The following is a 27,405-nucleotide window of genomic DNA, read 5'->3' as shown; positions in this document are numbered from 1 at the left end:
TGCACCGATACCACTTTTTTCCAGACCGAGTACAAGTACTTACATTTGAGTACTTGCCGATACCGAGTACCGATACGAGTACTTAATAATCCCATTCCAGTTCTTAGTTCCTTTTGTAAATGTGCTTTATTGTCATTGTCATTAGTCTGACTGGAAAAAAGTGCTGCTACTGACATTTAATGTGTTGGAATGAGCGTTTCTCAATTAATCCACCAGGGGGCGCCACTCTGAATTAACCATACTGGACAAACACCATGAAGAAGAGTAAAGTTTTTTGAGAAGAAGAAGAAGAAAGTCAGTAATAACAAACATGGAGACGACGGAGGCAACACTAATGTGATACTAATTTTGCAGGACTTTCACTGGTAAGGTTTAAAAGCTTAGCTTCAGCAGGTAGAGAAAAAAGAAATGAGTGATAAGTTTCGTTTTCACTTCTGCTGGCAGCGGTCCGCACCACTCCTTACACCTACTGGTATTCTCATTCTGTTTACGCACCCGCCAGCACCTGGAAAACAGATGGAATGTACGCAGAGGACGGACAGAACACTGCGTCCGTATCTGTCTGTGTCTTTAACGTTACTTGCAGTCAGCGTTACTTTTATCACTGTCATTTATTTTGAAAAATCTCCACACTCCCCACACATTATTCCACCGCCGCGTACCTGCTGCACTGAACTGTGACTGTCAAATGGCCATAAGTGGTATCGGTGCATTTGTATCGGATGTCTTTTATGAATACGAGAACGAGTACACACACTGAGTATCGGAGCCAGTGCCGATTCTCGTATCGGTATCGGTGCTTCCCTAGTCTCAAATCATGTACAGGTCAAGGTAACATGATTTTAAGACAAGGTCATGGTTATTTGACAATGAAAAATGGGTAAAATCACATGTTTTTGCTGATTTCTTTATTGCCTAGTCTTATTTCAAAGATATGCACTCAGGGCTTTCACTGGAGAACATTTTATCCTAGATTACCCATCCGGTACCTTCCCTTTTCTTCAGTTCAGCAGGTACCAGATTTCTTTTTCCAGAGAAGGGTAACACATTTTCAGTGTAAATATGCCAAGTCATCCTAAAGGCAAAACACCCAAGAGTAGTGAAGAGAAAAAGGTCAAGCACCCTGGAGGCCCTTTGAAGAGAAACGGTGGCTCTGCAGATAAATGGGAGGAAGTTATTGGCCCTTCACTGAATGCTATTCCAGCCACTCAGCTTCCTTTGGTGAGAACAGTCCTTCAAAGGTACAAATCACTGCCAATAGAAAAGCCATTAGAAGACAGTAAAACCATAGCAAAAGAAATATTTCTAGAAGTTGAGGCAATATGGAATAAAGCCAGAGTTCCAACAAAGGCCTACCATAACTGTGTTCTAGCTTTGTGTGATGTGATCCGCCTCTGGAGAGACTGGCATAACCCTGGAGATCTGACCAATATAAAATCTAAATTAGACTCACTGTTAGATATTAAACCCAGGCTCAGAGGGAGGAAAATTAGTGAGGATGACCATCTTCAGAACCTCAGGTCTTTGATGAGGAACATCTCAGAGGATGAAAATGAAGTCTAAGGCACAGAAGTACAACTGTCATAATCAGTCTCCCAGTGCAATATGACATTTGCATGAGCAAATATAGCATAACTAACCAACAAATGCATGATTTTACATTGAAAAATGGGCTTTCTGCACTCGGCTGATGGGCACCCTGAAGATGGCGGTGTGTGTGTGTGTGTGTGTGTGTATGTGTGTGTGCGCGTGTGTGAGTGTGTGTGTGTGTGTGTGTGTGTGTGGGGGGGGGGGGGGGGGGGGGGTCTAAAACTAGTACGGATTGGGCCGAAATTTTTGGGGGGAGTTACTAATATATAAGAGATTAACTGGTCAAATTAAGAGCTTGATCGGAAAAGAAGTCTCAAAAATGGGATGCCCTACATTAGCTGTACAGATATTAAAATGTTAATGCTGGAAACTGGTTATCTTTTAACAAACCACAATGTAAACTCTCTGTAATGGGTACTTGACAGTCACACTGACAAAGTATAGTCTGCACCCAGTATGAGAACACCAAAACTAAAAGAGAGATCACATTGAGTTTCATACAGAGAACATGAGGAGGAGTTTGTGTGAATACAACCTCTATCTCAGCAGCCAACCTTTTGTCAACACACAGACTTGTCAGAGCATGTTAAATGGGAATGAATTGGAAATCCAACTTTTTTTTTTTTTTTAAATTAAGAGGTAAACAGAATATTGTTACATGAATTTGGAAACAGACTTCCTGCAGCTTCAAAACCAGTCCAGGTTTAAAAAAAAAAACAAACTCGAGTTCATGCACTCTCTCATGGTACTATACTGTATAATATCAACTGCTGAACAATTGTATTCTGGCAGTCAGGGAAGCATTAATTAATTAAGCCTGTGGAACAAATTCTGTACATCTACAGCCACACAGAAACAGTAAACAGCTGTAAATAATGTATATAGCTTTCGTGATTTGTGTTTATCTTTATTTTGCACTTCTTTTGCTCTTGTGTGCTTTTGTACTTTGCTGCTGTACACCTGGAATTTCCCCTTGTGGGACTAATAAAGGTATATCTTATATTATCTTATCTTAACAGAGGTACTAATCTGATCTTAGGCACTGCTCCTATCACCCAATGAGAAAAGAAAAAACTGCACAACAGCATCCCTTAACGTGTAACATTTCTAGTTTGATTTTATTTCATATGTCTCTGTGGTACACAAACCCAAACCAAGTTTAAAAATTGGACCAATGTCCCTGTAGCTCATCAGCATGTTCTACAAAGAATCAACAAGTTGAATTTGCAAGGTTGTCAGGTTCTGCCGCTATGTTAGAGTCCTGAGGTCTTGATGCAGGAGATCCATCTCCCAATAGAAGTAGGTGAGGATGGAGTAGGTCCCCAGGATACAGGTAATCCACTCATTCAGTGAGGATAAACAATCCAAACATATCAGGTAAAGTCCAGCTTTGCAGTTATTTCACAATCCACAACTTTAAACTTAGATCCAGCAGAGAAAATCCAAGCAAGAGAACAGTATACAGGCCTGAGAGAAGTGGGGGACCGACTTGCTGGTGTATGCTCCCGGAAGTGAATACAGTAAATACAGAAATAAAAGTGCATGAGATAACTTTTCTTATGATTTTGTGCTATATAAAAAAAAATTGTTTGATTGATACTGTGTGTTTGTATTAGAATGGATGGGAAAAATGCAGAGACTGAATTTCCCTACAGGGATAACAAAGTGAGTTAACCTTTAACCTTTATATTAAGGGTAATGTAGCTAGCAGAACTTTAATTAATTTCCAGTAAATTTTATGACAGAAAATACAAATTGTAAACCTTAAGATACATGCATGCTCATGCTTTCAAAGTTATCCTTGCCATTTTATTCTTGCTGCTGATAGGGGTGATAACAAAAGAAAGTCCATTGTTGGTTAGTCATATCAGAGAAAGTAGAGGGATTGTGCTTCAGGTTGGGAGACTCTGCTTTACAGATAAAATGCCTTCCTGCGCCATAGATTATAAAACACAAACAGGCTCATTCCAGAATGGCTAAGCATTGATAAGGTACATTAAGCTGCACAGCTGTAGTCTTTGAGGAGTTGAGGAGGACAACATGGACGTCTACACCTCGACTGTACTGTTTACATCAAAAGTTGTATGGACCACTACCAAACAAATTAGGATGTTCCCTAACAAAGAGCCCTGGATGACCAGAGATATGTGCCTTCTACTAAAGGCCCGCAATGCTGCTTTCCACTCAGGGGACACACTACAGTACAGAGAGGCCAGAGTGAACCTGAAAAGGGGCATCTGGGATGCAAAAGCCATGTACAGACGAACGACTGAACATCACTTCGAAAGCTTGGACCCCTGTCATGCTTGGCAAGGTCTGTGACAAATCACTGGACAGAATCACAACCGCAGCCTGACCAGCAACAGAGATTCCTGGGCAGAGCAGCTCAATCAACAACAGCAACTACAGTCACTCCAGCTCCGACCACCAACAGCCAGCCACTCACTCTGCAAACTGCTGATGTGAGACGTACTCTCCAGAACATCAACACTCGGAAGGCAGCTGGCCCAGACTGAGTACCAGGACGAGTTCTCAGAGGTTGCACTGCAGAGTTAGCTGAGATTTTTACAACTATCTTCAACTTATCTCTGTTGCAATGCTCTGTGCCCATGTGTCTGAAGACATCCACCATAGTGCCAGTTCCCAAGCAGGCTGCAGTGACTGAGCTAAATGATTGCGGATTAACACTTATAAGCATGAAGTGCTTCAAGAGACTGGTGCTTAATCACATCAAGGCTGGCCTCCAACCCACCCTGGACCCACATCAGTATGCATATAGGAGCAATAGGTCAACTGATGACGCCATCTGCACTGTCCTCCACATGGTACTGCACCACCTGGAACAACCGGGGACATATGGACAGCCGCTGTTTGTAGACTCCAGCTCTGCTTTTAGTACTATTCTACCCAGCATGCTGTTCTTCAAAATGCACAACCTGGGCATACAGCACAACATCTGCCTGTGGGTCAAGGACATTTTGACAAACAGACCACAGTCAGTCAGGATGGGTACTCATCACTCCTCCACTCTGACGCTGAGCACAGGAGCCCCACAAGGTTGTGTGCTAAACCCCTTTACTCCCTGTACACACGACTGCACTCCATCCCATAACACCAATGCTATCATCAAGTTCGCAGATGACACAACAGTGGTGGGGCTGATCAGTAAGAACAATGAGTCTGCCTGCAGGGAGGATGTGCAGGGGTTGACAGTGTGGTGTAAAGAAAATAACCTCACACTCGACATCAAAAAAACAAAAGAACTTATAATTGACTTCAGGAAAAAGAAGGATGTACACACAACACTGGGCATAAATGGTGAAGATGTGGAGAGGGTGGCAACTGGCAAGTGTCAAATTCCAGATCACCCAAATCACGGAGGAGCTCAAATGGACTGTTAACACCAACATGCTGTTGAAAAAGGCACAGAAGAGGTTATACTTCCTGGAAACACTCAGGAAGATTAACCTATTCCAGCATCTACTTGTGTCCTACTACCGCTGCACCATTGAGAGCGTCCTGACCTACGGGATCCTGATGTGGTACGGGAGTAGCTCTGCAGCAGTCAAGAAGGCTCTGCAGAGGATTATAAAATCTGCACAGAACATCACCAACTCCCAACTACCTGCCCTGAATGACATCTTCACTTCTTGCTGTCTGCAGAAGTCACACAACATCGGCAAGGACCTCCTCCACCCTGCCCACCACCTCTATGAACTTTTGCCATCTGGCAAGAGGTACAGATCCATAAAAGCATGCACCACCTGATTCCTGAGCAGTTTTTACCCCACAGTCATAACCACACTAAGTAAAGACATTTTTATTTGCACTATTTGGTCTCTGCATACATTGGTATTGATGTGTGTGTGTGACATACTGCTGTGTGATAAATGAATGAATGTTGATGTGTGAGCAAATGAATGGATGTTGCTATGTGCGTGATGCATTTTTTTGTTTTTATTATATTTTTATAGTTATTATTACTATTTATGAGTCCACATGCTGACAGTGCACCTAAATTTCATTGCACATTTTGTATAATGACAATAAAATATCTTATCTTATCTTATCTTATCACGGAGGAGTGGATTTAATGACAGGTCACCGTACTTAAAAGGAATCACTAGCAGACTGTTTGTGACACTAAAACACAAAACATGAAATACACAAACTGCATTCCTGCAAGACCCTGTTGAATCTTTCTGACACATTTGAGCTTGTCCCTATGTTAGACAGGTAAAGTGAGGTCTGGAGGACTTTAAATTACAGGCCTAAAGGAAGTTCACGAGCCAGACTAGCTTGTCACCACACTAGAATTTGAAGACACAACTGATGATGGTTTTTAGTGTTGTCATGTGGACCTGATCTGGAGCCTTAACATGAGTCTGATTTCAGCAGGAGGAGAATGTGTCTGTGGTGTGATCTGTCCTTCTAGAAAAAATGTGTGTTCACTGGCCTTCATCTTTTCTTGGATGGTCATTTTTTCATTACATTGTTTAAAATCTTTTTTCCAGGAATTAAATTTATCTGAAAAGAAAAAAAAACAAATGAGAGTCCACAGCATGTCTGCAACTCTGTATGATATTATCCAAAAATCTAAAATCACTACTTCTCAGCATTTTCAGCATGATCATTACAATAACAGACAGATAGATGGCATGCCTTTACCACAGTAATTAACTTTTACTCTTTTCTCTGTGGCCGTTTTGCTTCTTTGATTCATCTCATGGATACATTCTGTCACTGTTGTGGTGATTTGGGGAGTTCATTTTAAGGAATGAATGCTTATGGGGTGTGTTAGGAAAAATATGCCACTAATTTTTTTGTGTATCTGTAGGATCTATGAGACATTTTCTTATGAGCTGATACTGTGTAGAAATACATTTTGAATTTAAATATGACAGCATGACTTCAACTATTCCATTTATTCAACAGGTTCTTTTACAGGGTAGACTCTGTAGTGATGATGTGTTCTGATGTGAAGTGCTTAAAATATTACATGCATTTTTACTGCAAAATGTGAACTGCTGATGTATTTCTTTGCAAAAAAAAAAACCAAACATCAGAACATTCCAGTGCTTGAGTAGACAGCCATGTCACAGACCCAGCACGGAGACAAACAAGAGTACTTCAACATACAATTAAGTATGGACATTGACAACAAACTGAATATCCATTTGTGCCAGAGGCTGACGATTCGGAGCTCGCCAAGACCATTAAAATTCATATAATCAGCTGTCTAAATAAGAAACACAATGATGCTGCCACACACAACATACTGAATATGATTTCCCTAGGTGATTGATTCAACACCCACTCCAACCCAGAGCAATGGTTCAGATGACATAATTCATTCATTCATTCATTCATTCATTCATTCATTGATGAGGTGAAACAGGCCTCTACTCTGACAATGTTTAAGTCCAGGCTGAAAATGGCTCTGTTCAACTGTACATGTAACTGCAAGTGTTGCATCTGCACTCTTTTACTGTATTTTAACATATTTCTTTTATTGATTATGTTCTAATTGTGTTTTTAACTTGTTTCTTTTCCATTTTTGTAAAGCACTGTGAATTGCCCTGTGTATGAATTGTGCTATACAAATAAATTTGCCTTGCCTTGCCTAATTAGTCTTGAATGTGTACGTAAATGATTTTGGGTAGGAGACACCATTTTCATACCTTTGGCCACCACTTTGTTCAGACCTGACCCCCACTGAGAATCTGGGAACTGTGGCTTGTATTGTGATTGTGCTTATGCATTGCATGCCATGAACAATGCCATGGCAAATCCATCCCATAGTTGAAGCTGAAGGCCATCTTATATCATACTGTGTGTATAACTGTTTTAGCTGACCAATGTATATAGTGATAAATACTAATCCAAAATAAAAAAAAAATGTGATCATACTTTTTACTACAACACCTTGCCTTAATGCGTCTTTATGATTATGATTAGCAGGCACCCTTTCGTATGACATTTGCTTTCTTAAATAACATTTACAAATAGTGAATCACATGCCCTGCGCTTCTAACATATGACCAGTGATAATCATAACTGCGCATGTTCCTTTTTACCTCCGCTGCCGTGCTGAAATATTAACCCATACAAATAGGTGTTCCTTCACTTCCACATACATATTTAATCTGTAAAAACAAAGTCGATAGGAGGGGTGAGTGTTGACACTTACTTTAGATTATTCTTTCTATGGTTAAGAAGAACACAGACACAAGTGCCGAGTGTACACCAAACATTACGCATAATGCAGCGTCATCATAAGTCGTTAGTGAGGGTCCAAACAGATTAGAACAGCCTATTTGTTATGAGTCGTTCACTTCAAGGCGTGGGTGTTAAGTGAAAGCCAGATTTGTAGAGCTTACCTGTTGAGGACTCTGCTGCTTCAAACTCCTTATTTGGAACAAATGTCAGTTTGACGAATTTAAGTCAAAATTCCACATAAGTGTAAATATTCTGTAAATCTTGAGCTCTCTTCTACTTGCAGCGTGTTTGTCTATGTTGCAATCAGGTGCACTGAGAAAACCCCACCTCTTTCACTCCTTGTTTTTACGTATCTTTGGCTGGTGCACTATTTCAACAAAACTCCACCTCAGCAAATAATGCTGGCTTTACCTGTCAGACCTGCAGAGCAGTCTGACATGTCACCTGTATGATGGAACACAAGGCACTTCATTTAACTGTCCTGCCCGCTATATTCAGGGGCACACATGGTTACACAGTAAAATGTGTGTATGTCTGTGCACAGTATATGTAGGCCTATTTATAGGCTAAATATCTCTCCAACCTCAGATAAGAAAAAAATACTAAGGTATTAAAAAAAAAAAAGGCAAATTGAAAGAAAGCAGACGTATTAAAATATCCTTTGACTTGGCTCATTAACACAATATATTTTCTGTTCAGTTTCATTTGCTTTATGAACACACATTCATTCCTGACATTCAGACTGTAGTACTTGAGGTAAAACCTGTAATGGAAAAGCATTTCCTACTTTGTAATGCCATTTGCCATTTACCTTCACATCACTTTTTATGTTTAGAAAATGAATACGACAAGAGATCAAGGGTTACAGGTGTGTAAAAGTACCAATCATAACAATCTTTTTTTTTTTTTTTTTTTTCAAACAACTTTATTTCATTATTTTAATTCATTGTTAATCCTAAATTGGCCCTGGTCCAATATCTTTCTTGGACATGTTGCAGCTTGAATGTGAGGAATGCATGTACACTATATTTACAAATGAAATTAAATCGACTAGAAAAAACATGCTTCAGAGATTCAATCACATCCCAAGGGAGGCTGGGTAGATTGAGTCCGAATGGACCACGTACAACACCTCCATTGCCGAAGCTGCTGGCTGTGTGGAGTTGTGGCTGCAAGCTTACAGATGACTGTCATGACAGCTATTCCTCAACCTGGTAGTCAACACCAATGAGAAAGGTTGCTGTCAAGTTTCTTAGAACTCTCAGTCTTATAGGGCAGTCATGATTTACACACTTATTCAACACTGTGGAGGTCTAGGACAGTAGCCTACCACTGGATTAGCAGACTGGGATGGTGGTTCTCCTTTTTTAACCCATAAAGGCCCAATCGTATTTTTGTGGTAGTTCCCAAATGATTTTTTCTCTATTCTGAACTTTTCTTAAGTGATTTATCACCATTTATTCAAATATTATGCTCAATATTTTGCATTCTTAAGTGAAAATCGTGTATTTTCCTATATCTAATTTACTGATCATGTAGATGTCCATAAAAGCTCAAATTAAAGGGTTATTATATCAAAAACAGAGAAAATGGAAGAAAAAGGGTTTTTTTCAGTAAAATATAATAATGTAACCAGTAATATAATAATAAAATAATATAATACCATTAACTGAACATAAAAACAGGTGTCTCCATCCACTGTCATTGATCCAACTCCATGGTGGTGCCGGGTTGCTGGGGTCGGTAGCTGCCTGTGACAGTGCCTCCTCTTTTGCTCTCTGGTCCTCCTGTGCTCAGTCTTGTTAAGTGTGGTTATTTGTACATATCAGCATTGGTAATATGGGTGGTGCGGTGCATGTTTGTAAGCGAGGCGGAGGGAGTTTCACTGATTTTTATATGTAAAACACTTTGTGCTACATTGTATGAAATGTGCTATATTAATAAAGATTGATGGGTTTTACTGGTGAATCAGTGTTGTAGAAGATGACGATGTTTCCACGTTCACTACAGAGCCCCTGAACGTCCAAGTGGGTCATATCTGATGACCATGAAAAGATGACAAACTGTATTTTACACCAATTATTTATGTGTATTGATAGGATTAGTGGCTCAACAGTTATTTTACTTTATATAACAGTAAATGATTTTGGTCACCAGTGGATATTTGGGTCTTTATGGGTTAAGGAAGGGGACTAACTTGTGTGCAGCAATGAGAAGGTTTATGCCTGGGTACTGGAAAGAAGATTCTGACTGATAACTGAACTTTGGATTCAGGTGGAACAACACAGATTTTTTTGTCCTTGCCATGGAACAAAGGACTAGTTTTTTTATCCTTTCCAGGATGCTGGAGGTTCATGGGAGTTTGCCCACCCAGTCCACATGTGTTTTGTGGATTTAGAGAAGGCACCTGGCTGTGTCCCTTGGGATATCCTGCCAGGATGGGGGGTGCTCCTGAAGTATGGGCTCCATTGCCCACTGCTATAGAAAATCATTGGTCACCCTCTTCCCTCCCTGAAGGACCTGTACAGCACCCACTGCCTCAAGAGGGCATGCACGAGCTTCAGGGCCCTGCGTTCAAACAGACTCAGGAACAGTTTTTACAGCAGAGCAATAGCCCTAATCAATGAACAGATTGAATTTGGACATGACTAGCTACTTTTCTTTTGACAGCGGGCCACCAGTAATATGTTTTACCCACTATATTTATTATTATTATTTTCACACATATGCACATTTTTGCACACATAGATTTTATCCTGTGCATATTTTGTTCTTTTTTTACACTGTGGGGAGCAGGACTCCAATTTCATTGTACCGTGTACTTAGTATATGCTTGTGCAGTGACAATAAAGATTAATCTTATCTTATCTTATTTTATAAGCTATTTGGTCCCTGTATGAACAGATACAGAGCTTCTTGTCACATTGCTGGATTAGGGTTTAGCATCACCCATATGCCTGCCCTTCATCCTCGCTTTTGTTTCCATGTGTCCCCTTCTAATGGGAATGGTGATCCATGGAGCAGTCGGTGGTCACAATAGCTCCGCAAGAAAGCTGCCAAAGTCACTAAATTTGTCCGTGTAAAATTTTACACAACTCCGTCCAATGTTTAAAAAAGTGTCTCGCTGTTGTATGTGGTCCTAAGACTATTGCCACTGTTGCATAGATACAAAAAGACTAAATAAATACACAAAAAATAGCATTTGTTTACAGAGCATAGAGCCGCTGCACGTGTCCATGCCACCATCTTGGCGTATCAATTATCACGTGACACACGACTTAGTTTTCGCTCTCTATTTCCGTCTTGTTGTGGAAGAACAATGTGTTTAGATAAAATGAAAAGAAGTTTCAACAGTTTCAGAATATCATTCCTCAATGAAAATTTGACTTTGAATACCTCATGTACAATATATAATGTAATTCACGGTTTCAGAGAATCAGGAGAAAGAAAGGCCAAAATGTTACTCAATTCTGGATGCTGCTGATCTATAGGCCCTCAGGCAGCACTACTTACTAAAACTTGAAATGATTCTGTGATAGAAATTACTGCATGGACTCAGGGATACTTCCAGAAATCATTATCTGTGGACAGAGTTTATCTACCATCCACAACTGCAAGGTAAAGCTTTGTCATGAAGCCATATGTGACTATGACTCAGAAACACAAAGCTCTTTCAAAAAGAACTGAGGCAAAGTGGAGAACAGTTCTGCAGTGAGATGAACCAAAATTTGGAATTTTTTTTGGAAACTATGGACGCTGCATCCTCTGGGAGATGCTACACAGTAGTAAACATGGCCCTATCCCAACGTTTTGTTTTTTTTTAAATGCTATATGTTAAACCTTTGATATGTTTTCAGTTCAGTTTATTTCGAATATGCAACATAACAAACAAAATAATTCTACTTTAGTCCTTAGAAATAAAACAGATGGCAAGAAAACATGAAAACGTATACATATATATGAAAACAAATATGACTTCATTTGCACATTCATTTATTCTATGCTTTTAGTGAATGAAACTTTGGTTTATGGGATTTCGAAATCCTTGCATTATGTTTTTATTTACACTTACACAGAGTGTCACAACTTTTTTGGAATCGGGGTTGTATAAGATGCATCGCATCACAAAAAGAACTACACAGGATGTGTGAATGAACTGTGTAACCTGTGTAAGTGAGTGAATTAGCTTTAAGGTTTTGTTTAAAGACACATTGTGTCAGTATACATGAAAACAGCCTCCAGTCTCACCTGCTCCCTAATGCGTTCCTGGTGGTCTGTGATAGTAGCAGTATGCTGAGAGTACTTGTGTCTCAGCTGCTCCAGGAACACTTCCTTCCTCTCAGCCTCATAGTGCTGTCCTCTCAGGACATCAAACTCATGCTCCCTGCTGCTGGCACCAGTGTGGCGTCCAGGTAAGGTGCTTGGGGAGTGTGGAGCTGAGCTGTATGACTTCCAGGAAGGGCTGCTGTCAGTGTGCTGCCTCTTCTGCAGGGGATGCTCAGTGTTGCTGTCCACAGCAGTTGCAGAGACTGTGGACAGAGTGTTCTCTACGTCTGAGAGGATGGAAACAAAGAGGAGAAGAGGAAACAGAAGAAAGGATGAAAGGGAAAAGAACGTATAAAGTACAGAATACAGGAACATAAACAATATATGTTATTATCACAGTTGTGTATTCTTGTTGTTGGATCTGTCACCAGATTTAAGAGGTTGCACCATAATCATTTCAATTAACAAGGCATGTGTGCAGCAAATAATTTTCCCTAATTTGGAAAATCAGTTTAAACAGTATGGGAGGATTATTTGAAAAACTTTTATATACAAGTTAACTAAATTTTTTATTCACCCACAGAAACTAGATCCCCATTACGATTGGCTGATCTCACAATTTTCAACTGTGATCTAGTCTGATTTGAAATTTCCAGTCATCAACAAATTCACAGGGTTTGAGCAGATGTCAAAAAATGTTCTCCCCAGTTAACATTAATTTTAAATGTCTTTCTTATCAGTGTTTACTGTATTTTCAAGAAAATATTTTTATACAGGTCAGCGTCAAAGTAGTTATACGACCAAATGTATTATGCAAGTCAGATTGTATCAATACTACTATTTATGACACTCAAATATTCAGTTTCAACGTAGGCTACTTTAACTTGCAGAAATGGTGTAATGCAGTGTTTTTCAACCTTGGGGATGGGACCCCACGTAGGGTCGCCTGGAATTCAAATGGGGTCACCTGAAATTTCTAGTAACTGATTAAAAAAAATAAATAAATAAAATAATTAATAATAATAATACTAATACTAGTAATAATAATAATAACTATAATAATAACTATTTGGTGAGCTGAGAGATAATCACAATAAATAAAATACATGACAAACTGTGAAGCTGAAACTGAAGCACTGTGGTACTGTTTATCTTTCAAATGTTCATTGTGGTTGGTTTAAGATGCTGCAGCTCTTTCATAATTCATAGTTTAAGTTATTGTTTGTTCAGTATTAATTGTCAGCCTTGTAAATCCAAGGTGGACTATCCCGACCAAGGAAAATAAAATTCTCACTTTGTGCAGTAATCTACACCTGAGTTTTCTGCCTCCGTCCATAATAATAGACATTATATAGCCTAAATGTTATCTAAAATGTACATTTATTTGCAACATAGTATAGCAAACTATACTATATGAAAAACAAAATAATTCTTGCGAAAAAATGTCTCCGAAATTGGTTGCAGAAATCTGTGATGTTATAATGGGGTCACGAGCCAAAACAGGTTAGGATCACTGGTGTAATGTCTTTGCTGCTGCTTGAGAAATAATGTTGTCCATGAGTGTTGGGTACAACTTCTGAGCTGTAATGGAGGGAATAATTTACACAACTGTTTTTAAGTTATTGTTCTTTTTAAACATTTCAATGAGAGTATGTGAGTTTAAGTCAGATAAAAAAAAAAAGCATCAAAATATCACCTAAGCCTCAATAAACTAGTGAAAACTAAAGGAAAACTTGATGTAAATTTTGTTATAACTAATCTAACCCATCCATTTATTTATTTATGTGGACAGCCTTTGTGTATACATTGCTCTATATAATGCAAATTAACCTGTCTTACAATGTTTAATAAGATTGCCTGATATTTAGATTTATATGCATCTTGCACTGGTGAACTGATCTGCTTTTCATCCTTTTTTGAGGATTCATTCACAGTTGTAAACAGTTTTCATTTTCATTTTCATTTACTGGGATTTTTGGACGTATATTCCAATGAAATCTGATGATAGCTTTACGTTAATGAATCACTGGAGAATCCTTCTGTGAGACTGAGAAACTATTAGGACACATCTAAGGGCAAGAAGAAAAGAAAGAATGATACATGAGGAGGCTCAGCTCAATCTCAAGGAAGAATCTTCCCAGAAGAACAAATACATCCTGCTTCACCCTCATTACCTTGCTTGTAAATATATTAATTATTTTTCTCTTAAATACTACTATCTGTGTCAATGTGTTACTGATTCATTGAGTTGAGGGTAAGACCCAATCTGTTCTTGTTAAACTCTATTCATGAGTTAATTGATCAGGGTTGTTGTTTTGTTTTTTCCCCTCATTTCTTTATTTTTAAGACAATTAATAAGAAATTATCATGTTATCAGTTATCAGCCTATGCCACGAACCGGCCCTGCATGCACGGACACGCATACGCACGCAAATGTACAAATGTAAAGGTAAATGACACCTCTGATATTCAAATCCAAATGTAAAGGTAAATGACACCTCTGATATTCAAATCCGTCTAGCTGACGTGACCCAGGAAGAACAAATGAATACATGTTGACAACTTACGCTAAGCGGTTGGGGATACGAACCATCTTCTGTCCTGTCCAACTTTTTTTTTTTTCCTGTCCTGTCCAACGAGTGGATAACTGTGGCTTTTAAAAGTAGATGGAGTAACAGCGGGGACGGCCAATCACATGTACGATAGCAAAACCGCAGAGCCAATCGGAGAGTGATAATAAGGTTAGAGGCGGGACTTCTAGCAGAGACCCACTATTAACCATTTGTGTGCCATAATCATTGACTAAAGACTATGGACAGCGGTTGGATTGATTGGGATAACATAGTCGTGGCTGGATATTGGTAGGGACGTGTCCCTGGTAGCGTCCCTACGCAATTCTATGGCCCTGGTTACAGGTTTAGGTCAGGTTTTTATCAGTCATTTTGATGTAATGTAATGATGACTGATTGATGAAATGAACAAAATCAGTTCAGTCTTCATTTTTTCTTTTATATATTCTCTTTAGCCATAGGTTAAACTACCAACTAGTTGAAATACATCGAGGTGACAAAATGTAGTTGTATTTTTGAGCAACAATCAGTGATCAGTATTGTGTGTTTACTTCACCAGTTCCATAACCACTATATTTCTATGTAAATCTACCTTTCAGCATTGGTAACATATCTCACATTGAGATGTATTTGGCATCTCCCTAATGTTTTGAACATGACACCGCTCTTCATCATCCACGTCACACAGCATACCAACTTCATAAGTCATATGTCCTGGTTTTCTCACTGAGTCACAGAGTAAGTGACTCTGCAAGTATAAATGATTTCATTGTGGCCTCAGTGTCTACTGGACTAAGTAACTGGCTCACTTGAAATGCCACTCATCCAGCCTTAAGTACAGTTATGTGTTATGTCTCCTGCGCTGTATGATATTTTGCATTGTTACACCAACAGCACACACATTTGTGTTTCTGTAGTATGTAATTGCCATATCATTTGCATATCATAGTGTTGTTTGCCTGCAAGACTGATTGTGCGATGAACTCTAAACAACAGATACACCTCAACTTCTCTGATGTAGAAACACATGCAGACTGATGATGCTTGCTAATGAGTAATCAGTGTGGACAAAACATGCCTAAACCTGACCTCAATCCTGAATGTAAACTTCTAACTAGAAATGAAATGTTTAATTGACTCAAACTGATTAAAAAAAAATATTCCGTTACAATTTTTTTTTAAATTTCGCTGCTGCTAAACACTGGTGTGTTTCACACGAACACTTATTGTGACTGTCTCTGTAACATCACGTGGCAGTCGGGGACAGTACCTCTGGATTGGCAGACCGGGTTGGTGGTCCCCCTTTTTAAGAAGGGGGACCGGAGGATGTGCTCCAACCACAGGGGGATCACACTCCTCAGCCTCCCAGGGAAAGTCTATTCCAGGGTACTGGAGTGGAGGATCCGACCAATAGTTGAACCTCGGATCCAGGAGGAACAGTGCGGTTTTCGTCCTGGTTGCGGAACACTGGACCAGCTCTATACCCTCCATCGGGTGCTCAAGGGTTCATGGGAGTTCACCCAACCACTCCACATGTGTTTTGTGGATTTGGAGAAGGCATTCGACCGTGTCCCTCGTGATATCCTGTGGGGGGTGTTTCGGGAGTATGGGGTCCGGGACCCTCTGTCAAGGGCAGTCCAGTCCTTGTATGACCAAAGCAGGAACCTGGTTCACATTGCCGGCAGCAAGTCAGACCTGTTCCAGGTGCATGTTGAACTCCAGCAGGGCTGCCCTTTGTCACTGGTTCTGTTCATAATTTTTATGGATAGAATTTCTAGGCGCAGCCAGGGGCCGGAGGGGGTCCGGTTTGGGGACCACAGGATTTCATCTCTGCTTTTTGCAGATGACATTGTCCTGTTGGCCTCATCAAGCCTGGACCTCCAGCGTGCCCTGGGGCAGTTTACAGCCGAGTGTGAAGCGAGCAGGATGAGGATCAGCCCCTCTAAATCCAAGGCCATGGTTCTCAACTGGAAAAAGGTGGTTTGCCCTCTCCGGGTTGGTGGGGAGCCCTTGCCCCAAGTGGAGGAGTTCAAGTATCTCGGGGTCTTGTTCACAAGTGAGGGAAGGATGGAGCGTGAGATTGACAGATGGATCGGTGCAGCGTCTGCAGTGATGCGGTCGTTGTACCGGTCTGTCGTGGTGAAGAAGGAGCTGAGGCGAGAGGCAAAGCTCTCAATTTACCGGGCAATCTACGTTCCTACCCTCACCTATGGTCATGAGCTTTGGGTCATGACCGAAAGGACAAGATCCTGGATACAAGCAGTCGAAATGAGCTTCCTCCGTAGGGTGGCTGGGGATAGGGTGGGGATAGGGTGAGGAGCTCAGTCACCAGGGAGGAGCTCAGAGTAGAGCCACTGCTCCTCCACATCGAGAGGGGCCAGCTGAGGTGGCTCTGTGGCATCTGTTTTTGATGCCTCCTGGATGCCTCCCTGGGGAGGTGTTCTGGGCATGTCCCGCCGGGAGGAGACCTCGGGACACGCTGGAGAGACTATGTCTCTCGGCTGGCCTGGGAACGCCTCGGGGTCCCCCTGGAAGAGCTGGAGGAGGTGTCTGGGGAGAGGGAAGTCTGGGCATCCCTGGTTAGACTGTTACCCCCGCGACCCGGCCCCGGATAACTGGTGGATAATGGATGGATGGATAAACTGTCATATCTCTATCTGTTCCTCCGCTCTTTTTCTCCCTCTCCCTTTAATTCTGTCACTCCTCCTCATCAGTCTCATTCCACTCACCTGTGAGCGCAGCTGCAGCTCATCAGGTGGGGCGTATATATTCACTGCTCTGCTCTTTGGTCACTGCCAGATTGTCTTCAGCCCCGTGCAAAACTTTCCAGTGTTGTTCCTGCCTGATTATCTGTTCCAGAACCTGACTGTCCCTGACCTGATCTGCCAACCTGTCGCCTGACCTGTCTGCCTGATTCTGTCCGTTTGTCTGATCCCCGGTAACCTACCTGGCTTCATCCCTGACCACATCTCTCTGTCCGCTGCCTGGTAATCGAACTGCTTCCGCCCCGACCACGTCTTCTGCCCCTGCTTCTCTGGCTTCTACTGACTCTCCTGGTTCTGGATCTCCTGCATGTCCCCGACGTCCCCTTTTGCCTTTCCCCTGTTGGATCTAAGAGACTCTGTTTGACTGTTTATTGGACAATTGAACACCTGTTGCTCCTGCATAGTTTGAATAAAGACTATTCGAACTATAACCTCTGTGGTGGTCTGCATTTGGGTTCTGACTGTATCTGTTACACAAACATTACAGATATTTCTTTATTTTTTTTTAGTTGTGTTAGTTCCATCTTAAGTTCCTAGTAAGTTGGATACAAAGGTGTTGAAGACTGCAGTGCACATATTGTTTGTAGATGTCATTTGACTTGTTTGTTGATATTTATAGATATTTTTTATTTATACTGTTATTTCTGTAGATATTTTTAAATACCTTTTTACTTTATAGTTTAATACCTGCTAGTTCTGGATTAAAGGAAAGAGTTATTTCTCAAATGTTAAATGGAAGTTGAAGGTTATCTCACTGTGGATCAGTACACTCCCACATAGTCTTGACATTCACATTCAGAGTGGCTTTTTGATGTTTATGACTACACTGTTTGTGTGTTTCATTTGACAAAATTGGCTTTTCAACAAGGCTTGAAGGTTTTGTATTGTTGTGCCGCAAAGGAAAAAAAAAGAGATTTTTCAAGAGTCCAAATCTTTGAAATTTCAGTTTTGCTCAAGTCCCATTGAGGCATAGAGGTCATAGTAGGGGATGGGTATTGGCTGCAGCCAGCCACGAGAGGGCAAAAACCTCTCTTTAAGCCTTAAAGTTAAAGGAGTTTACCAAAGTGAGCTCCAAAGTGAAGCCAGTGATAGAAATATATTAGGGTGTAAAACAGCTGACAGCTACTAGTTGCTGCTCCAAAAAGTCCTCTTTCCCACAGACTTCCATGTAACTGCTCCCTAAAATACTTTCATTTGCATCTAATTTGTTTCATTTGGAGCCTAATAAGTGTTCCTCATGTCGAAACCAAAATTCAAAAACCAATATGTGACATCATGGTACCTCTGGCCACTTGCTGTATACAATGTATGATATACAATCTGTGGTTGGTTTCCTCTCTTTTTCTCGCATGGAGCCCCAAGTGGATGGACAGTCTTGGAGCTCAGATGAGTTCCAAGATGAGTATCATTTCTTTGTACTATTAGCAATTAGATCAAGTATCAAACAAACTAACAGATAGATTTGAGTTTTAATTAAAGATTATAGAAAATGTCACATTCCGTGGATTTGTAGTTCAACCCCTAAACCCTTGAAATTATTTTATTGAAATCGTGTAATAAACTTTAATGATTGCAACTATCAAATACATTTTCATAATTTTAACCATTTTAAATATAATCTAAATGGACACAAATAATTGAATGAATTGATTAATAAATTAAATAAATACAAAATACAAATAAATATTTATGATTCAATAAACTGTAGAGGAGAAATATAAGTCAACACAGACTTTGATACATATTTGATGCTTTTTTTTTTTTTTTGTCGAGCCAGTCTGCTGCCTTAAAATATTAATGCCAGCATTAGTAAAAAATAAATTTATTTAACTGGCTAAGCATTTATTAAATAAGAAAGACTTTTAATTTCACAGATGTAAGTCATTTAAAAGGATTGCTTCCAATGTATTAAAAAATGTCAGTTCATCTATAAAAGTTAAACTGGTGGTTTGAGGTGGTGGCTGGTGAAATTATTTTTTGCTGGGGAGCAGTATGCAAGTCAGTTTGCACTATAACAATATATCACCACTAGAATACACTAAAGCACATGCACCACTATTTTAAAATAAAGTAGAAATTAGCCCATGGGCTAAATGTTACTGCTCCTGCCAGGAGTCAAATCTTGTTCTCCCACATCATAGTCAACAGTATTACCTACTGAGCTATCCACTGATGTACCATACTGTGCAAAAGTTTTAGGTGGCTGTTAGATTTGTCGTTTTTGCAGCGTTGAAATGAACATGCATATTTATTTCTCAGTCTCTTTTCTTCAGATACAACAAGAAAATACAGGAAATATATGCACAGCCTTAAAAGACACACAAAAAACAGAACTAAATGGGTAGTAAAGGTTAAAGTCAGTATTTAGTGTGACCCCTGAGCCCCATGACAAGAAGCAGCAAAAACCATTAGAAACATCTGACATGTGTTGAATGAAACCTGGAATAAAAAATCAAAGTGAATGCCAAAAATGTCATATTGTCTGAACAAAAGGATTAAAGACATGTTAAGTGTAAAAGGAAGGTCACACTAAATACGACCGCTTTGGTTTATAGAAGCTGTTTTTTTCAATGAAGCTTTTGTTTTTACTGCTGTACATACTTCACTAAATGGGTTTGTAAAGAAAAGAGCCTGAGAAATAAATATGCATGTTCATTTCAACGCTGCAAAAATAACAAATCTAAAGGCCACCTAAACTTTTGCACAGTACTGCATATATTAATAAATAGTGGATGTACATCATTTTGTCTGGTCATTTTAAAAGTAGCTCACAAGCCGAAAAAGTGTGTTCACCCTTGGTTTAGGGTGATCTGGTGTGACATTATATTTCTGAGGAAGGTCTTGATTCTTTTCGGGATGTGATGTTTACTCCTGTGGGTGGTCCTTAAGGCTCTCCCATCCCTTGTATTGGAAGGAGGTCTACTGCACAGTTTATAACGAGAGTCTATGGAGTTCTCGGGCGACGATTTTTGTGCCCAAAGAGGAAACACATCACTTGACTGTTCACTAAATGACCAAAAACATTTTTAAACTACATTTGAATGCAGATTACAGACAGTACTCATGGGCTACGAGGGCTGTTCAATAAGTTCATGGCCTCACCCAGAACAGAACAACACAGACTGATAATTTATATTTTATTTTTCAACATAATCTCCATTTACAGCAATGCACTTGGTCCATCGATGTTCAAGCATCACTATCCCATCACGAAAGAATGTGACATCCTGTATTATAACAACCAGTATTTCTGGGTGAGGCCATGAACTTATTGAACAGCCCTCGTACATCATGTATAGCTCATTTATTTAAATATTCATGATTTTGTAAAATTATTTTTTGTGATTCCTATCATCTTTTTCTAAATGTGAGACAGGTGGGGACAGTGGAGACACAGTGTGGGATGAAATGTAACAGAGGCTAGGCAACAGGAATGACCCACTGGAGTCTCTTTATCTTGCACACACATTCCACAATTACATAGCACATACATGCATATTCCTTGCCCCAAACCTGAATATCACGTCTGCTGTCTGCCTTTAATGTTCACGCTGTCCCCCAAATTCCTTTCAAATCCATGAAAAAATTTCAGCATGTGTCCACGTGTACTGTGTGAAAACTTTATGATGTCTTATATTTGTACTTTGCATTATCTTGTTCTTCACTGCAAATTTCGAAGAAATGGAGTGACACGGAGAAAATGACAGACAGGAGGAAGAGAAAAGAGACATTTATAGAAGACATTCAAGGAGAAGATAGACACACAGACATGGGACAAGACAAAGGACAGATAGTCTGCATCTGTTAGAGTGAGTTCAGATTCAGACTGAGGACACAGAACAGATTCAGCTGTATAATGTCAGCAGGGACACAGGTAAGACACTGTTTGATTTGGCTTTTGTATGAAATAAATAAATAAATACATAAATTCATACATAGATAAATAACTAGATGTCCATATAATTATTTACAGATTAAACACAGCAGGTGGTCCAACAGGAGGACCTGGTGCAGCCAAGGAAAGGCCAGAAATCTACAGTATTTAGTGAATTTGTTTCTTTTTTTCTTGAAAATGAGGAATATTGAAGTGTTGATATCAAAAAGCTAAACTAATATGTGTTAGACTTATAACTGATGTATGTAAATGTGTAAAGTTTAGAAGGAACCTGGTGCTTTAGAAGATGTTTGGTCTAAAGTTTGGTGAAGATTCCTCCAATATTTTGTGGAATGATGGGATATCTTAGAGCTGTTTGTTATTATTATTGTTGTTATTATTATTTTATTTTCTGATTTGGAATACAGTGTTACTGTTGGTAAATGAGAAAGAGTCAAAAATGTAAATAGGAAATCAATTTTATCTTGAAAATCAATATCTTTGGGGAAAAAAAGGCAGTTTTCTCAGTTTTTTGCTCAAAATTCAGTTTTTTCCTGAAAATGACCAATATTCAAATGTTCATATCTCACGAACAAATGAAGATAGAATAAAATCGTTTCTTGTGTTTAAAAGTTGAAGTTTTGTTCTTTCTTTTGATGTACTCAGTGTTCACATAGTCCTAACACAACATTTTCAGTCAGCCTCCAAAGATTAGTGAAAATGACCAAAAAGGCTGGCGCTGGCTACCAACTCACTGGAAAATGCTCTGGCGGGAAAAGAGTTGAGTTGAAGTATGTATTCTTTGCACAGACAGTGTTTACATTTTAAAAGCCTTGTTGCATTTGAGAATGCATCCAATGGGGCATCACAATAAAATTAGGCATGATGTGTTAATTCCATGACAGGAGATACGTGATGTTACCTAAAATTAGTTTAATATCCCACATATATCGGCAGTGATATCGGTAGATATCGGATTCGGAAATTAAGCGTTGGACAATATCGGCATATCGGTTTTTGGCAAAAAAGCCAATATCGGACATCCCTAACTAAAACATGTTTCCATTCATTCTACGTTGCTGGCCATTTATGTGTCCTAAGTGAGGCTGTATTCCAAAAGAACAGAAAAAGAAGAGCAACGGAAGTGCAACCTAAATATTTAAAATTTTAAGGATCTTGATGCTTTACTGCTTATGTCTGTGTTGAACACATGAAAGTAGACATAAGTATTTAACTTAATGGAAATAGGTTTTCCTACTTTAATATCCAATTTTAAGTTGCTAACTGGCACTGACTAACCATTAGAACTATTGTTCAGTCAGATATCTCAGACTCTTCTACTGATTTTTCACTGTAATTCAGTGACATTTTAGTAACTCTGATTAAGGCAATTTCATGGAGTCTCTATATTGCACAAGTACCATTACACAACTTTGTAAGCAGCAGTCACACTATGCACTCTTGTGGGCAGTGATGACCTTTAGGAAAGATAAGAAAAAAAGACATTCCCTTCAGCATTACTTCTGCATCATTTCATGCACTAAGCACAGACTTATGACCATTTTGTCACATCCAGTAGTTTGTTGCAAAGGTCAAACAGATATGGTCTGCATGCTGACTTTGCAGCCTCAAATGTTCTCACTTTAACATAACAGGACATGCATCTGCCAAGCTCCAACAAACCAAAGTATCAGCTTAACGTTTTTTAGACCTCTTTGACATGAACACATCAGTGTTCATTTCAGATTATATAAATGTGACACATAGTCTGGAGATAACAGATATACATTCATCCCATAGACTGCATAAAAGTAATGGATGGGGTAGCGGTTCAGAAATGATTTCTGAATAGCAGTTCATATAGAAATTAACTTCAACCCTAAGCTATTGGTTTCTGAACTGTTGGTTTCAAAACAATTCTGAACAATTTTGACATTTTTACATTTTGGCCTTTCCCATGTTGGCTTTTTGAAGCCCAAAATGTCTACATTTGGATTAAAGAGGTGGAACTACAGATGTCCAAGATAAGTTAATGCTAACAACTGCCTAACAGATTTAGTGAAAGGGTTGACTTCATAAAGCACTGTATGACAACATCACTTCACAGTCTTGTAAGTGGACCCTATTAACTTTCTGACAAAGCAGTTCTGATTGATCTAATTCAATGGAGGGCTGAAGGGGAACATCAGCTTATCAGTGGGTGGGCAACAAAGTGTGGATATTTGACTCACAATGTGGACAGTTAGCACAGCTGTCAATCAGTGAAGCCACATATGAAGAGTGTTGAAGAGTGTGACAAAAAAAGATGCCACTTGGTGCTGTGATACCTGAACTTAACTTCTTTTTAACACACTATAAAGTCCAACATTAATCAAGTTAATCTCATGGATTTATTAAACCGTGGGGCTCTGTGGCACAGAGAATGGACATACCATCTTGGCCGTGTCTGTAGATATATACATAATAGTGGAAGATCATTTGACTGAAATTGTCCTTAAATTAACTGTTCAAAGAACAACTAAACAACCATGAAGTCATGAGAATGACGCATTAGTTTGCATGAGAATAATATCTTCTAATAATAAAGGTACGGAAATTCATCAGATATTCTTTCTTTTTTTCACACTTAAACACACTTACTAGACTTGAGGATTTATCGTATTACGGTAACTTTATACTACAATGACATAAGAAATATTCCTTCTGGTATATCACTGGACACATGAATTATACTCAAACCAACTAGAATTCCACCTTTTTTTGAGGAAAAAAAATGGACACTGTGGTTCTGTGGACCAAAGTGTTTCATTGAAGGCATTGTCTTTATTTTAAATTCTGACAAAACTTAGGTTACTGCATTTGTCCCTAAACACCGAACGACACATTCTATCCACAAAGCATTATTTTGGCATCCAGAACAATTGTGAGTCACGTTTGGCCAATATTCATAATTTTCTTCACACGTTAAAAAAAAAATTGCCATAGCCATCTTTCTCTTATAATATTGTCCAAATTAGCATCATCTCGTATCAAAGCAACAGCAAAAATTAATCCATACATTTGTTACTTCCAGATTGGACTATTTTATGTTCTTCCTTTTGGGTGTCCAAATAACTCCCTGAAAAATGTCAAATTGATTCAGAATGCAAAATCAAAAAAGAGATGATATTTCTGAGCTTCTAAATTTAATGAAGAGGTCCACTTAAATTGTTGATATGTGAAGGATGCAAACTCAAGACTGCCAGAAGAAAGTTGTATTCTTTGCATACTTATCCATCACCCTGATCTCCACAACCTTTCCACATAAAAGCCACAACACTGGAGTGCTAGTTACCTATGGGAACCTCCTGGAGGAGCTTCTCATTTGACTGGTAAGGGAAAATACTCTCCAGCCTCTGGATGTCTAAATGCTCTGCAGACACATGGAGCAAGCCCCAAGAGCTGCAGTATTCAAAGGCAAAAAGAAGTGAGAAATAAACAGTCCATTGCTAAGGTAATGGAATAGGTGTTGTAGTCATATAAACCTGCTTTTCAAAGCTAAGAGAACTTGCTTTTCTCCTTGTCTTGTGATGCAGTTCGTCGTACCAAAACAGCTACACTGGGGGCATGATCAGAAATAAATGCACGGGTCTCATGAGTCTTATCTGCAAATACATGTAGCTCCAATACAAGTGGACTGACTGATCAAAAATATTCTCTGGAGATATTTGCAGACCAAGCAGCTGCTTCCCAGGGCTCTCGGTGCTCAGTGAGGCGAACAGCAGATTTTGACTGTAAGACAAAAGACTGGGGGGAAAAAATAGAAACATGAATATGGTGGTGTGTAAGGATGCAGAATGTGCTGCAGGGAACAGGACCAAATAGAACTAAAGGATAGATGAATGGAAAGACATTTGTGGTGAAATCGCACTGCTTTTGTCATTACACATCAACTCAGAGAAGCTGCAAGAAAAAGTGAACCATGGCTTGAAAGCTGAAGAGGGAAGCACAAAGATACAAAAAGAAGTTTATTCAAACTGACTTCACAGAGATGGAAGGGGAAAAAAACACTGCCATCATGTCAGTACCAGCATTACTAATATTGCCATGGAGTAGTGGGCCATCAGGGCCAGCAAGGCCTGGCCTAAACACTATCAGAAACTCTGGCCTACATTTACAACCAGAATTCTAATATTGTTCCATGAAATTTTATTAATTTATTCCCAATAGACCCAATAGACTCTATACTCTTTAATTTCTCATTTCTCTTTCTCCTGGCTGCTTCCAGTTCGTGTATGTGGATATTTTGTCCAATCAGATTTCAGTCTCTATGTGCTGCCAGGGTTAATCTAACCTGCCCAGGGCCTTCAGAATCAGTATTGCTGGCCCATGTAACTTGAACTGTACAGCACTGGGACTGTTTCTTTAAACAACCAGGTTTCATTTTCCCCTCATAGGGCCAGCTAGCTGACCTACAATGTCATCAGCATTTATTCTCCCTCTAATTGGATGGTAAGAGCAAAACAATTATTCAGTACAGATTTGGCAAAATTCTTTTTTATTCATGCCAATAAAGTTCATTTGAATCAAACTAAACTGAAATTGATTAAATTTGATGAAATTCCATTTAATTGAACAATTAATACATTTGAGGTAGAATTTTTTACTCCCACAATGGCTGACAGAGGAGAGGAAAATGATACTTAAAATTCATTTTCAAGGCAGCCTTTTCCAGAAAAGCTGGACATCATGAGGAGAGGTTGGCAAACCCCAACGCTAGCTAGTTTGTCAAGTGGACATTCTCTGCCCTAAGAGAATAGGAACTTAAACCAGGAATATGACTGGACAGAGGAGACTCACAGTCTTGGCCTCTATGGCCTTAAAAAAGGACTTACTGATGGAACTGAAACGCACAGATCACCTCTATGACAGTCATTGAAGTTTTCCTGTGCAAAGAAAGGTATGGTATGGATTTTTGATATAAATAATGAGCATCTCTGGTGAGTCTTTTTTATTCACATTTTTTTATGTTTTTGTCATGTTATCAGATAAATATTGATTCTGAACTGTTTCAGACAATGCATATGGCACAGTTGCAGTTGTAGAGATTTGGAGTTGTCTTAACTGGATTTCATGCTTAAGGCGAATAATAGTATTCACCCTCAACATGCCAAATGTCTCTCTCTGTAATGCCACACCTTGTTATTTTTTGTTTTTGTATGGTATTGATGGTTTCTATAATTGTGTGTCTTAGTGGTGGTATTAATAAGGCCCATGTAAAAAATGCATGGCCCGCCACTGCTGCCATGTGCTAGTAAAATCGAAACTCAACAAAAAACAGACGAATATGAATTTTCTACAGCTTAGAAACACATGCAATAAGTAGATGCAGAACTTTTTTGTACTCTCACACCATATGAATTACAATATGCTGACAAGAAATTGTTGAATTTTTGCCAAATGATGTTGAAAAACTAAAAATGGCATGCTGCTGCTTCAAGTGAACACTACATTTAGAAAAATTTCCCTTTTACTTGGTGTTAACACCAGTGTTGTGCAAGTTACTTCTGAACTATCATAAATTACAGATTACTTGTTACTGTTATTTAAAAGTAATTCCTTACCTTACAATATTACTGTCTCAGAATTGAAATGCATTACATTGACGCCTGTATTGTTTTTGAGTTACATACAGACTCTCATAAATAAATGACACGTGTGCAGTAGAACCCATCTGAGAGAAATGTACATAAGATTTTGCAATAAATCTATTGAAATTAAACAACAACAATAAAAGCTGACACAGTGGAAAGGGCAGAGTTAATGTTAGGTCTGTGTGAGAATCCCCTCAGTGTTCCTGCTGATCATGTGAAATCACTGTGAAAATGTTGCTATTGCCTGGTGGCTGAGACTTGTGAGTTTGGGACAAGGACACATGGCCCTGTACTCAGCAGGAATAGAGAAGCATAATTTTTGTGTTAACAGTAACCACACACACAGCTGTGCTATTATAGTTTTACTGATGCTTGGACATTTTACTGTATCATGTCGTACACCATATGAAAATTGTGTATCTTTAAGCAGTACCCACATTTACTGCAAATGATGAGGGCACTTAGTTGCAGTGCTATAAGGAAAATAT

At 39.2% G+C, this 27,405-nt stretch overlaps 1 protein-coding gene across 1 annotated transcript in view; it reads right to left on the bottom strand.

Moving 5' to 3' along the window:
- LOC115436836 (sickle tail protein homolog) overlaps window positions 1–27,405 on the bottom strand; it is a 104,125-nt gene that overhangs the window by 67,431 nt on the left and 9,289 nt on the right. Inside the window, exon 2 of the mRNA XM_030159793.1 lies at window positions 12,058–12,362. Within this exon, the coding sequence (XP_030015653.1) occupies window positions 12,058–12,362 (305 nt within the window). The remainder of the gene's footprint in view (window positions 1–12,057; window positions 12,363–27,405) is intronic.

This window comes from Sphaeramia orbicularis, chromosome 17 (assembly GCF_902148855.1).
Source record: "Sphaeramia orbicularis chromosome 17, fSphaOr1.1, whole genome shotgun sequence".
NCBI classification, from domain to species: domain Eukaryota; kingdom Metazoa; phylum Chordata; class Actinopteri; order Kurtiformes; family Apogonidae; genus Sphaeramia; species Sphaeramia orbicularis.
This window is presented reverse-complemented; position numbering and strand designations above follow the sequence as displayed.